The sequence below is a fragment of the Lichenostomus cassidix genome, chromosome 21 (genome assembly GCF_008360975.1).
Source record: "Lichenostomus cassidix isolate B80296 chromosome 21, HeHo_3.0, whole genome shotgun sequence".
Classification (NCBI taxonomy): domain Eukaryota; kingdom Metazoa; phylum Chordata; class Aves; order Passeriformes; family Meliphagidae; genus Lichenostomus; species Lichenostomus cassidix.
The window spans coordinates 4,686,588-4,699,466 of record NC_139501.1 but is presented as its reverse complement, the minus strand read 5'-3'; the positions used below and the strand labels follow the sequence as shown (position 1 = coordinate 4,699,466).

Genomic DNA, 12,879 nt, shown 5'->3' with positions numbered 1-12,879 from the left:
ATCTCTATTTCAAAATAATCAAAACCCAAAAAAACCCTCAAGCCAAATAACATAACAGTTACTTTTTTCCTAGGCTGCTAAATTTAGTTTTTTGTCCTGTCATTCTCTGGATCCTTCAGTAAAGAATGGAGAAATATAACCCTATGTAGGAAAACTGTGAGGAAGTTCATTCACAGTATTTTATTTATATTCTAAAAATATCCCCCATTATGTTCAATATACATATTTATGCCTAATTTAGCATATTTAGGTACTTAGAACTTTCAGATGCCTTCAGAAGAGCAGGCTGTTTTCAGTAAGCCTTAGGAAGTAAAACATTCCTAATAAGTAATTTGTTAATTTGTTTGGGTTCTATTTGGCAGGTTTTGGGCAAAACCATGCAGTATAAAGTAAGATTTTTCATTTTTTGACATTATGGAAGACAAATAACACACTTGATAAATATGTAGCCCTGTAGAAAAGTTACTGGATAGGAGGATAGAAAGCTTTCTAGAAATCTAGAAAGTTTGAGTGCCCCTTAGAAATATTTTCTCTGAGTTTAGAAAATAAAAAAAAAAAAAAATTAAAAAGGAAGATTTTGGATTTATTTTTCTGAAATATTTTTCTGGGTTTTTTCCCACTAAAAATCAAGCAGCAAAACATCTAATATTTATTGCTTGGCTTTTAATAGAGGTTGCAGCTGAGTTACTAAATTAATTATGAAAATGTCCTCCTGGTAATGATAGTCTTTTTCTTTCAGGCAGTAATCTTGAAATGCAACTTTTACATTTCTTTTGAAAATCAGGCCATAGTCCCAAAAATTCTTTTTTAAATGTCTCCAAAGATAAATTGGCAATCGATTAAACACCAGAGTAAAAGTTCATTTGGCTTCTGGTCTAATTTTGTAGAACCTGGGCTAGCCAAAAAATTATATAAAGTGAAACTCAACACTAAAAACATGTATTTGCTTTTGGCAAAAATCAGAGTTTTGAGTTTCAAGGATTTTCATCTTCTTGCCATTTAATTGGAAAGAACTTTCTCTCTAAGCTTTAGATCAGATTTAAGTGTCCATGGCCAATACATAGGGGTTTGTTGATTTGGAGGAAAGTTGTCTGTTATCATCAGTAACTCCTTCAAAAACTTTCCTGCCCTCCCCATGTCCCCCCTGCTTGCCTCTGGAAACCTTTTGGAGTGACTTCAGATCAGGTCTGGGGAAGAGATTTCTGTCTTCCCCTCTCTTTAAGCAGCTGATTTATTGTGTGTGCCTTCTTTCCACTTCTCTCATACCAAAAGATGTGTGGATGTAGGTAGCAGCCATTTATCTTCCTTTTAAAGTAAATTACTGGACTTTGACAGGGTTTTTTCCTCTATCCAAACATGGTAAGTATTTTCACAGATTTGATGCTCTGCAGTGTGGAAGATGAGAGTAACACTTGTGTGCCTGTTAGAATTTTTCCAAGCACAAATTTCTAGCATGGGAGGTGAAGTATCTTCTTCTGGTGTTTTGCAGTCCCAGCAGTTTAACAAAACCAGATTGCCTTTGGTTACTCTCAAATTATTTTCCATAGTTTAATAGGCTCTGTCCTGTATAGGAAAATATTTCTACTTGCTCAGGCTTTGAGGTTAAAAGTCCCTTTAAATGGGGTGCTGGCTAACCCTGTATTTGTCACAATAAATACAACATAAATGATAATTAAAAGTGGATGTGTGTTTAGTATTTCATGAGCACTTGGACCTGCATAAAAACTTACTGATTATGCTTGGGTTTTTAGGTAGATTTGCTACATGTTAAGTGTAACTGGAGGCATAGTATTTTATAAGACTTGATAGAAAGAAACAAAAGAACATGTAGATTAAACTCACTTCTAAGGGGGATTGATGTAGGGGAAGGCTTTCTGTTTGTTTTTTACCATTTCTGCAGTAGTTATTAATTGCAAAAACTTTCTAAGTAATCTGATATCCTGTTTTCTTCAATGTGTTTTTCTGTAGTTAGTGCAGGTTGTTCTCCAGCCATTGTAGCTCATCCCACATGAACATGTGATGAATGTCTCTCATGGGCATTCAGACAAGTCTGTGTTCTGTTTTGTAGCTGAAATGAAGACCCCAAAGCGCAGGCAGCCCTTTGTCCCCTTTGCTCTGAGGAATCACACTGGCTGCACTCTCTGGTTTGCCACCCTGACTACAACCCCAACCCGGTAAGGAGCTCTTGGGGGATCACCTCCAACAGATTTGTCTGACTTCTCTTCCCTGTCAGCCAAACCCTGTTGTTTTCAGTGCTTTGTTTTGCAGAGACATGGAGGCAACTCCCAATTTTACTCAGTTAAAAGCCTCTTCTTTGACACTGAGATAGTTTTATTATTAAACAAAAAAGATTGTTTTTTTCAGGTGACCTAGCAGAATGTGGAGACCAGTCAAGTACAATTTATTATTAAACAAAAAAGACTGTTTTTTGCAACAGACCTAGCAGAATGTGGAAAGCAGTCAAGTACATTCATGGTGTGAATGTGTTCACTGGAGGCCTGAGGCAGACTAAAAAAGCACTTGTTACTTGAAGTGGTGAGTTTGTAAAGTGCTGTGATTCTCTTCACAGGGCTGCTCTGTCTCACAGTGGGAGTCCAGGTGTTGTTCCTGAGGAGAATGAGACGTTGCTGGATGATGCCCACAATGTCAGTGAATGGCAAGAGGTTATCACTGGGGAAGAGGTTCCGTTTGAGTTTGAAGCCAGAGGGAAGCTCAGACACAGGTGAGGGGAGCAGGCTGGGAGATGTTCTGACACTTCTGTATGTGGAGCACACAGGTCATAGTTGTGAGGCACTGGCAGGTGTCACACTCAAAGTGGATTTCTTTAAAATCTGTTAATGTTTTGTTTCTGTTTTTAATACTCTCTTGCACAGAGTGAAATTTCCATTTCTCTAGTAAAGCAGCAACTATTGGTGTTGGTGGCAGCTATTCCTAGATGTGAATTAGATCTTTAGAAGCTTTTAGAAGTACTTGGGGGCCTCAGTTACAAATCCTTTATTTTACAAATCCTTTTTATTTTAGTGTCCTTTATTTTAAAGGACTACTGGGGCAGTGTTGGTTCTTACCAGATGTAAGAACTAGAGCCTGTTAACAAGTATGTAGCATGCTTTTGTTTTTGTGACATAGTTGTGTGTCTGTGTGTTCCTTAGGGAAGGTGGACTAATAAGACATAAAATCAGGTCCATCTATCCATGAAATGGAAAAACTCTTGAGACTTTTTAACACTTCAGTGAGATTCTTTTATCAGAATCCAGAGGATGTTTGTGGTTTGAAACTGTTTGATGTTTACTCTGTTATAATAATGCTTAATAGTAATTTAACTTGATCTGACCTGGTAGGCACACACATGATCTGAGGATTCATCAGTTGCAAGTGAGAGTAAATGGCTGGGAAGAAGTCAGTCCAGTGTCTGTAGACAAAGTTGGAACATTTTTCAGATATGCTGCACCAGATAAGAACTCCTCCTCTTCTACTGTAAGTTCTGATTTTGAATGTTTTAAAAGAATATGCAATTTAAGAGTAATGATGTCTCTGCATGGTTTTGATCTAAAAGCAGCTGCTTATGAGATTTTCCTCTTTCCAGTTAGCCTGGATTGGGAGAGCTTGGAGCTGCTGAGTTCTTAAATGGCAATACTGTAACCAAACCACAGCCAGAGCAGTCAGCAGTTAATCTGTGCTTGGCAGGCAGAACTCCCAGTGACAGAACAAATGTATTAGTGACAGGCCATGCACTCGTGGAGACTGAGCTTTAAATCAGCCCAACATTTCAGCAGCTATTTTTGTTTCTTTTATTGCAGGAATGCTTTTCATGTGTTTAATTTGCTTAAAATAAACAACACTGGTAATTTCCTGTAAGCCTAGAGATTGTTTTTGAAGTATGTGGCTCTGTAGACAAAATATACTTGTCATGAAGGGAAATGCAGTTGTAATAATCAGCAGACTGGCATTTGGTGGAGTCTCAGTGATAAAAATGATCATGTGGATTTCAAAACTAGCTAAATTTTAAGATTAGCTACTGGAAGTTTTTGAGCACAGGACAATAGGAGGTAGAGATCTTTTTGGTATAAAACAGAGTTCAATTTGATTTCATGATACTGCTGACAAGAGCCAGTGGTCTCTTGAATTGTTTCTGATGTTTTTATATTGAAGCATAAAAATTATAATCTCTCTGTAACTTGAATATTGAAGGAGAAGGATGCAAATTTATGAGAATTGCTGTCCAGGAACATCTCCTGTAGAAGTTTTCTTGACAACAAACCCTCCTTAAGCTTCATTTATTTTTAAAGCAGTATTACAAACAGGCTTTGCTAATCTAGTTCTGACACGATTCCAAACTGTGCTGAAGGTCAGAAACACAAAGTGATGAAAGTTTATTTTTCTGTAGTAAAGTTCTGTATTAAGCTGAGAGCAGTATCTTAAAAACTGAACAACTTTAACTTTTTTGTTTACTTTCCTCACAGCTTGGAAGCCCAATAAATAGAACAAATATAATTCATCCACAAGTCTATGTGAGTATATATTTTCATTTTTTGAGAGTTATTTAAATCAAAGTAGGGTAATTCTACAAGTGACCTGGCTTTTCTATCCTTCCACAACCTTTTCAATAGAAAGGAAACAAAATCTAAGCAAACGAAATGCACTTTCAAATCAGAACAAATATCCATGACTTGCCATTCCTCACCAGTATAAACGTTTGAAAAATGGGTTTTAAATTGCAATATGTGAATTCTAGCATGTAAGCACATACTAACTGATGTTTTCAGGATCAAAGTGGCAATGACTTCATGTAATGTAGAAGGTAAAACACCACTGCAGAAGGGCAGCTATGAGTGAAGAAAGTAGGAATATTTTTAGAAAGCTCCACCTAATTTTTCAGTTGGGAATGATGAGTGACTGGTAATTACATGCGACTTCAAACTCCATGGATTTGTTAAATAATGTAATAGTGAGATGATGGATAAGGTTCTTCTCTTAGGATCTGTATTGCTCTTATTTGAACTTGGATCATTTTGCAGAAGATAATGGAGTTAGTGGTGTGTGGAATTGCTTTTTCATAGTTTTACTGTGCTTTGAGGAGGAGATAAAGGATTATAAACCACCATTGTGAAACTATTTATACACCTTAGGAGTTGCACATGGTTGGACTCAGTTGGCAAGTTTCTCTCCAGCAGTTAGTGCTTCATACTGGAGGTGTCCCTCTTCTAGACACACTCATTACCTGAGCTTCTTAATGCTTTTAAATATCTTCCAGTTTTCTTCATTGCCTCCAGTTCGTGTGGTGTTTGAAGTCACCATGGAGGGCGGCGCCAGGAAGGTGATAACAGTGCGCTCAGCCTTGATGGTGAAGAACAAGCTGGAAATTCCCATGGAGCTGCGGCTGGACAGTCCTTCTGCCCCTGACAGTAAGTGCTGGGAACTCCTCTGTCCCATATTCCTACAGAATTCCCTATATACTGTGGGGAGTTCAGCTTTCTCCCCGAGAAGGTTCACCACTGTCTGTAATGATTCACACCAGGATAAACCTCCCTGGAGAGGAAAAGGGTCATGTTAAGAAGAAAATAGTCAGCAAGGTGAACTGGAGAGCCCAGTAGGATGTTTTGGTTGTTGCTCAGATAAACAGACTCTGTAAAGACTGAATCTTATTTCTATATGTAGCAAAGTTGTCTGTGTCGCAGCAGTCTAGAAGGTTTTGGTGTTACCACACAAAGGTTTAGTGTAGAAATGTAATGATATGCTGATAATGTACCCAAAATGTTTAAAGAATGAGGTTTTTTTTGAAACAAGCATTTTCACTAAAGAATTTGAATACTAGCAAGTTTTTAGGCTGTTTCAGATTTACACAGCAAAATTGGTCTGCTGCCAGATTGTTAATAGAGCTGAAAATAACAGGTTGGTGATTGAAACATGCGAAAAACAGGAAGTGATTTATATTAAAATTAAATGTGTTGCTTCGAAAATTTGAGACTTCAACACTGTATGGTTTTCAGTAAAGGGGCATGTTTTGATGTGTCTTTTGTTCTCTGGTTGCAGAGCCTGTAGTTCTTCCAGCAGTTATGCCAGGAGATTCCTTTGCTATTCCATTACATCTCACATCCTGGCGTTTGCAAGCCAGGCCCAAAGGAATGGGAGTTTTCTTCTGCAAGGCTCCAATTCACTGGACTAATGTCCAGAAAGCAGCAGAGGTGTGCAGCAGCAAGAGGGAGTGTCACGCCATGGAGTCAGAAAACAGCCGGTTTTTCAGGTAATTAAAGCCTGGCTCTTGTTCTGTAAGCTCTGATAAATGAAATCCTGGGAAAGTAACAGGAAAAAATATGCTTAGAGATGAAAGCTGCTGCAGTTTAGTGGGATGTTTTATTGGGTCTGTTGAATGGTGAGAAAGCAGTGAGGTGTAGCTGCTCTGTTTCTGCAGGGCTCCTTGAAGGCCCTCTGACAGTGTCTGTTAAACTTCTGAGGATACAAACCACACAACAAATATTTCTTGTAAAAAAAAAGAAAAAGTTAGAAAATAGAATATGAACTTACATTAAGTTAACTACTCTCAATTTTTAACCTTAACTAGTGAAAAACTCAAGTGTCAAGTGGTCAGAGCAAGGATATGTCTACTGGGAAGAAGGACACATTCAGCATTTATGTTTAAGGACATGATTATAGTTTACTTTAATAGTTAAAATCTCTTTTTAGTAGCAGTAGTTGAGAACATGCTTTTACAAATTTAGGAAAGTTGGTAAATTGATAATCTCTAATAGCCATTTTCTGTTAGGTCGCTGAATAGACTAGTTTTTGGGGAACTAAATTAAATATTTGAATAAAATCAGAAAACTCCTGTTGTCTTAATGTCAGACATAAATACAAAATACCTTCTAATAAGCTACAGAGTGATTATGTGGAGAACAACTCTAAACACTGTTTTTCTTATTGATCCTGAAGTTAGAGGTCATTTGAGGACTTAGTACAATACAGAAAGGCAGGTTCAATTGTTCTGTCAAATTCATGAACTTCTCACGTGTGTTGGCATTCCCAGGTTTTGTGTAGCTATAAAGAAGGAAAACTACCCAGATTACATGCCTTCCAGCATCTTCTCTGACAGTGCTAAGCAGATTTTCAGGCAGCCTGGGCACACCATTTACCTCCTGCCAACGGTGGTGATCTGCAACCTGCTGCCTTGTGAGCTGGAGTTCTACGTGAAGGGTTTGCCCATCAGTGGGACACTGAAGCCTGGCAAAGAGGCTGCATTGCACACTGCTGACACAGCCCAGAACATTGAACTTGGTAAGACTTCTGCTCAGGTACCATTTCTGATCCCCTGTGCCTCCAGGGAACTTGTTTCTGCAAGGAACTACGGCACAGAATGGAAACATGGGAAAATAGAAAGCATTTATATGATGATTTGGTTGGGTTGCGGGTGAACACACTGGGGAAAAAACCAACCCAGTATTGCCATCATTCCCCCAAGTCTGTCAGCTGTCACTTAGGATGTTCCTTGTTCAGCTCTCATTTTCCTGAGAGTGGAAAATTCAGAGAACACTGGTAAAGAGGGAAATAAATAAGTTCCTAATGTTTTGGGTGGTTTTGCTCTTCTCTTTCTGACAGAAATAATTGGTGTTGAAAGTATGTATGGAATTCTTCAACACTGGCTGGACCTGTGATGCCTAAAGCAATAATCAGCCCTAAGCAGGGTCCCTTACAGAACTTGTTTTGCTTTTTGTGACTTAAATTGAGGCATTTCTTCATGAGCTCAGAGTTTACTACCCTGGGCAGATTTAAAAGTTAATCAGGGTGAGCTCTAAGAAATATTCAGGAGGATCAACTTATACAACACCAACTTCAGTGCTTATCAAAAACTCATGTTTGTGTGGGTGATTTTTTTCTTTTTCTCTGCTTTGTTTTGTTTCATAGGAGTTCTGCTCGAGAACTTCCCAGTCTGCAAAGAGCTGTTGATTCCTCCTGGGACACAAAACTACATGGTGCGGATGCGACTGTACGATATCAACAAACGGCTGCTAAATCTGACCATAAGGATTGTGTGTCGTGCTGAAGGCTCTCTGAAAATCCTAATTTCAGCTCCATATTGGTTAATCAACAAAACAGGCGAGTTTTGTTGTAATCATGAAGTGATTTCCTGTATGATGATAAGGATTTCCTGTGGTATTTTGATTTGCTTTCTAGCCAAATAAAGCTTTTAAACACTACTTAAGAGGAATAAAGATTGCAGGAATTTATATTTTTAATAGTGCCAGCAGCTGCTGTTTGATGCATGTTACAGCAGATGACTTAGATATTTGAGCTGCTACATTACAGATTTTCAAACATGAGTTATTGTACCTCTAAATAAATCAGTAAAGATCAGATCACTGTTCAGATTTGTTACTTTCAAAGACTGAAATGCCTTGAGAAAGCAAGAGGTCAGAATTGCAGTGAGTCTGTGTGAACTCCCACTGGCACTTTCAGGTCTGCATGGAGTAGTCTCATGACCTGGAGCTGTGAACAGCAGTCTTAAGCAGGTTAGATGAAGAATTAGATGAAGAATTCATGCACAATAATGGCTATACTACAGCCAAAATATTTTAGGTTGTTCCTTAATTTGAAGTTTTGATTTGTGCAAAGGTGACATGTAGTTTAACACTCTTCTTTGTTTACTTAAAGGATTGCCACTTATCTTCAGACAAGATAATGCAAAAACAGATGCTGCTGGTCAGTTTGAAGAGCATGAGCTTGCTAGAAGCCTCAGCCCACTGCTGTTCTGTTATGCTGATAAAGAACAGCCAAACTTGTAAGTAAGAAGAGTTTAAGAGGAACTTTGCAAAGATGAAAGTCTTAAGATGACCTGTTAAATTATTAAGTTTTTTAATATTGTATTGAGCATATTGGATTTTTGGACATTTCCTACTGAACGCTCCTTAGTTGGCTAATTCCATTGTGTCTGAATTTATTCTAAATTGTAAGTTTTGTTTCTTTCAAAAATAAAAGACACACAAATGCTCTTGTGATTAATCAGTCTGAAAATAGCCAAGCTTTTTACAGGACATGACCACTGACTGCTGACCAATGTGTTGAAAGGGTTTATGGCAGAAATGCAGCATGAGTCACTCAATAAGGGATTTATCCTAGCTTCAAATGCTTTTATATCCAGACACAGATGTTCTTTTTCTACCTGGGCATGTGTTTGATCTCCAGCATCATGTTGTTACCTGATCCTTCCTTTAAATGAGTAAATCTTTGTGTTTCCTTCTTCCCCTTAGTTGCACAATGCGGGTTGGCAAAGGAATCCATCCTGAAGGGCTGCCTGGCTGGTGCCAGGGTTTCTCCCTGGATGGTGGCAGTGGTGTCAGAGCCCTCAAGGTGATCCAGCATGGAAACAGACCAGGCCTCATCTATAACATTGGTAGGTTATATATATATATAAAACCTGGTGACATTTATATATATGTGATGGGAACATTGGAAAATCCTGTGGAGATACAGTGTCAGTGACACCGGGAACAGAACAATTGCAGCAGAGAAACAAATCTTCTTAACGGCTTTTGAGGGTCCAGAAAAAAAATTAAACGAAAGATAGTATTCTAAGTATTTTTATATTTTTGTTTCAAATTTTATTAGCTTAAAAATTAGTTTTCAGTTATTTTTAATTTTACATTTCATGGTGTGTTAATAACTGCATTGTCAAACTGTTCTGTCTCCTTCTGTCTTTATTCCCCCTGCATGTTAATTTCAAGTACATTTTAAATCCCATGATGTTACTCTGATTATTTTGGGTGTCTGTGTACTGTAACTGTTCAGCCATGTGGTGCTTCTATGGGTTTTTCTTGCTGGTGCCTGCATAGGCTGATGTGCAGGAGTGCAGCTTCTGGATTCCTTGTTCTCCTGGTGTGCATAAAGTACAAGCAGGTTTTAGTTTTGAATTAAATGAGAGACTAGAAGTTCCTCCACAGTGATTTTCGAGGAATTTTTCATTTGTCTGAAAGTGAAATAATTACGTGCATTGATGTACTTGGAATTGGGGATTGTTTTAGGGTTTTTTTATCTTCAGTTCTTATCTTCAGTATCTAAGTTGGACTTGAGAAATTGAGGGTAACAGATGGCATAAAGTTACATTTACTGTTTAAAATAAGCAAGGCAGTGATAGGGCACAAAGAGTGCATCTCAGGAATCTAAGAACTTGTGTTGTCCAAAATACATTATGTCAGCTGCCTTTTGTGAATAATAGCTTTATTTCCACCTTGTTTTTCTTCCTAGGCATTGATGTTAAAAAAGGCAGAGGGCGTTACATTGACACCTGCATGGTCACCTTTGCTCCCCGCTACCTGCTGGACAACAGATCAAGCCACCAACTGGCCTTTGTGCAGAGGGAATTTGCCAGAGGTCAGGTAAGGAGCTTCCTGCTGGTGACTTTTTACTACAATGCTGAAGTTAGTCACAGCATCTGCTCACCAAGAAGAGCAAACATTGTTCTTGAAAGTACTGTTGGCTGGTTAGGAGGATCTTCCTCGTTATTCCAGTGGCAGAAGAATGCTATTGGAATATATGTATGGAATGCTATTCCATCTGCCAGAAGAATGGCTGTGTTTGCATTTGAGAGGTGTATAGGTTAATAGTGGCTTTTTCAGTGGTGTGATTATTTTATTTACCAATTATTTATCAATTTCTGTTCCTAGGGAGCATCCAATCCTGATGGCTACATCTCCACCCTCCCTGGCTCCAGTGTTGTGTTCCACTGGCCACGGAATGATTATGATCAGCTGTTGTGTGTGAGGCTGCTGGATGTGCCAAACTGCATTTGGTCTGGGGGCTTTGAGGTCAACAAGAACAACTCATTCCACATTAATATGAGGTAGCTGTGACCTATAAATCTTCTGCAGCTGCTGTGTTTCGATAGAAGCAGCTGTTTAACACTGCAGATAATACCTATCAGAAGTTTACCTGTCTTGTGCTGTGTTCTTGTTCAGGGACACCCTGGGAAAATGTTACTTCTTAAGAGTAGAAATTACCCTGCAAAGAGCCACATACCGCGTTGCCTTCAGTGACACTGACCAGTTACCGTCGCCTTTCCGCATCGACAATTTCTCCAAGGTAAAAGAACCAAACCCCATATTTTTAACTTTACTAGTTTTAGTAAAAAAAGTAGTTCTTCTGTATTTATTAGAAGTGGGAGCTGACTTGTGTAATGAAAGAAAATGAAACTCTGTGTATTTGTCTGTAATAATTGTAGTTTTCTGAAGTTCTAGTAAAAATTGGTACTACACAGCTACTTCATCTTTTTCAAATAATAGTGGTAACATTGTGGCTTTCATGGGTGCTTTAAAAATCTTAAAGGGAAGAGAAGTATTATCAATGAGAGTCATGTTTTTTAATCTGTTTAAGTCTTGTAATTTAGATTAGCAGGGTTTGAGATGCTGCCATGGGGCTGAAGGTATTTTGAACCATAGAAAGCAGATAAGAGCAAAGTTGACGTTTCTCATCCCTTTAAGACTCTCTTTAATTGAGAGCTGAACGGAACAATATGCATATGAAATGACTTGGGGGGGAAAAAAGGAAGTGATCTGAACATCTTTCAGGAGTTGATTTCACTGATCAACTCCTGGCAAATGAGCAAATGATAGCAAAAAGTATATCTTCTGAGCAAATCCTGTATGAACAGACTCCTTCTTCCTCACTTCCAGGTCCCAGTTGTGTTCAAGCAGCACGGGGTGGTGGAGCCCAGGCTGTCCACCGAGGTGAAGCCCATGGCTACTCTGGATTATGCATGGGATGAGCCAGTGCTGCCTCCCTTCATCACCCTGACTGTGAAAGGAGCAGGCTCCTCAGAAGTTGTCTGCTGCATGAATGACTTCAAGGACAGCAAACAGCTTTACTATGAAAACTTCATCTATATTGCTGCTACATACACTTTCTCAGGGTAATTATTTGTATCTTAGATGGAAATATTTTTAATGTTCACATTAAGCTTTAATTATTATTATTTATTTATTAATAATTAATATTCTCTTAATGGTTGCCATTCAGAAGTTTTTCACATGGAGCTAAACTTCTGTCTACCTTGTAGTAGCAGAAGAAATGCCAAATCCAGAAGTTGTCTGGCAGTGAGTGATTAGTGTATTTTACCTCATTTGGACATAGTACCTTTGCTTTAGAGGTGCAGCTTGTCACCGTTTATTGTGTCACACAGTGAGAAGATTTAGCCTCTGGCATCTGCTGTGACCCTACTGTGTGGTCTCAGAAGAGTCAGGATGTTTGGGGTCCTCTCTGGGGTCTTAATTTCTTTTTGTTCTTTTATATAAAAGACACTTTATCACAAGTCACATTGATTTCCAGCGTGCCTGTGAGGTTTAAACTTGCACTAGTTTATATGCTACTGAAATCAGCTCTGGGAGATTGACAGAGGGCTTTGTTACTTTTTTCAATATAAGGTAGAAAAATTGTCTTTGTAATTCATCTGTTTTGCCTGTGAAGTTCCTAGTTCCAGTGAGAAGTCAAAGCCCTTTTTAAGAATGTACTCAAATTGACAGCTTGCCCTGGTAATTCCTGACAAGAGGGGGAAAAAACCCAATATAAACATTAGTCTGACAGGCTGAATTGGGAGTGTAAACTTCCAATTTGAATTTTGGTACAGAGCTAATTCATGCTACAAAAGAAGCTGCTATTTGGAACAAACATGATGCTGTTTTCTTGGTGTTCCAGGTTACAGGAGCCCAGTGCAAGACCAGTCACTTCAAATAAAGATGCTGCAAATGCAGAGCTTGTCCTTGATGTTTCTCCAAAGACTCAAAGAGTTTTGCTCAAAAAGAAGGTACTAGGGCACATTTGATTTTTTTCTTATAATACTGTTGTTATGTGCTGAAGTAAAATCAAATGCTGAGAGTAGGAGAAGATAAAAAAAAAGTT

General features: G+C 38.5%; 1 protein-coding gene across 5 annotated transcripts in view; it reads left to right on the top strand.

Annotated features, from left to right (window-relative positions):
• Positions 1-12,879, top strand: part of VPS13D (vacuolar protein sorting 13 homolog D) — a 92,387-nt gene that overhangs the window by 36,055 nt on the left and 43,453 nt on the right. For all 5 annotated transcript variants that reach the window (XM_085080013.1, XM_085080015.1, XM_085080012.1 and 2 more), the window contains 15 exons: positions 2,069-2,174; positions 2,570-2,722; positions 3,339-3,474; positions 4,461-4,508; positions 5,252-5,402; positions 6,031-6,241; positions 7,022-7,269; positions 7,897-8,088; positions 8,644-8,770; positions 9,240-9,382; positions 10,234-10,364; positions 10,653-10,828; positions 10,944-11,067; positions 11,658-11,893; positions 12,676-12,784. In XM_085080013.1, the coding sequence (XP_084936139.1) occupies positions 2,069-2,174; positions 2,570-2,722; positions 3,339-3,474; positions 4,461-4,508; positions 5,252-5,402; positions 6,031-6,241; positions 7,022-7,269; positions 7,897-8,088; positions 8,644-8,770; positions 9,240-9,382; positions 10,234-10,364; positions 10,653-10,828; positions 10,944-11,067; positions 11,658-11,893; positions 12,676-12,784 (2,291 nt within the window). The remainder of the gene's footprint in view (positions 1-2,068; positions 2,175-2,569; positions 2,723-3,338; positions 3,475-4,460; positions 4,509-5,251; positions 5,403-6,030; positions 6,242-7,021; positions 7,270-7,896; positions 8,089-8,643; positions 8,771-9,239; positions 9,383-10,233; positions 10,365-10,652; positions 10,829-10,943; positions 11,068-11,657; positions 11,894-12,675; positions 12,785-12,879) is intronic.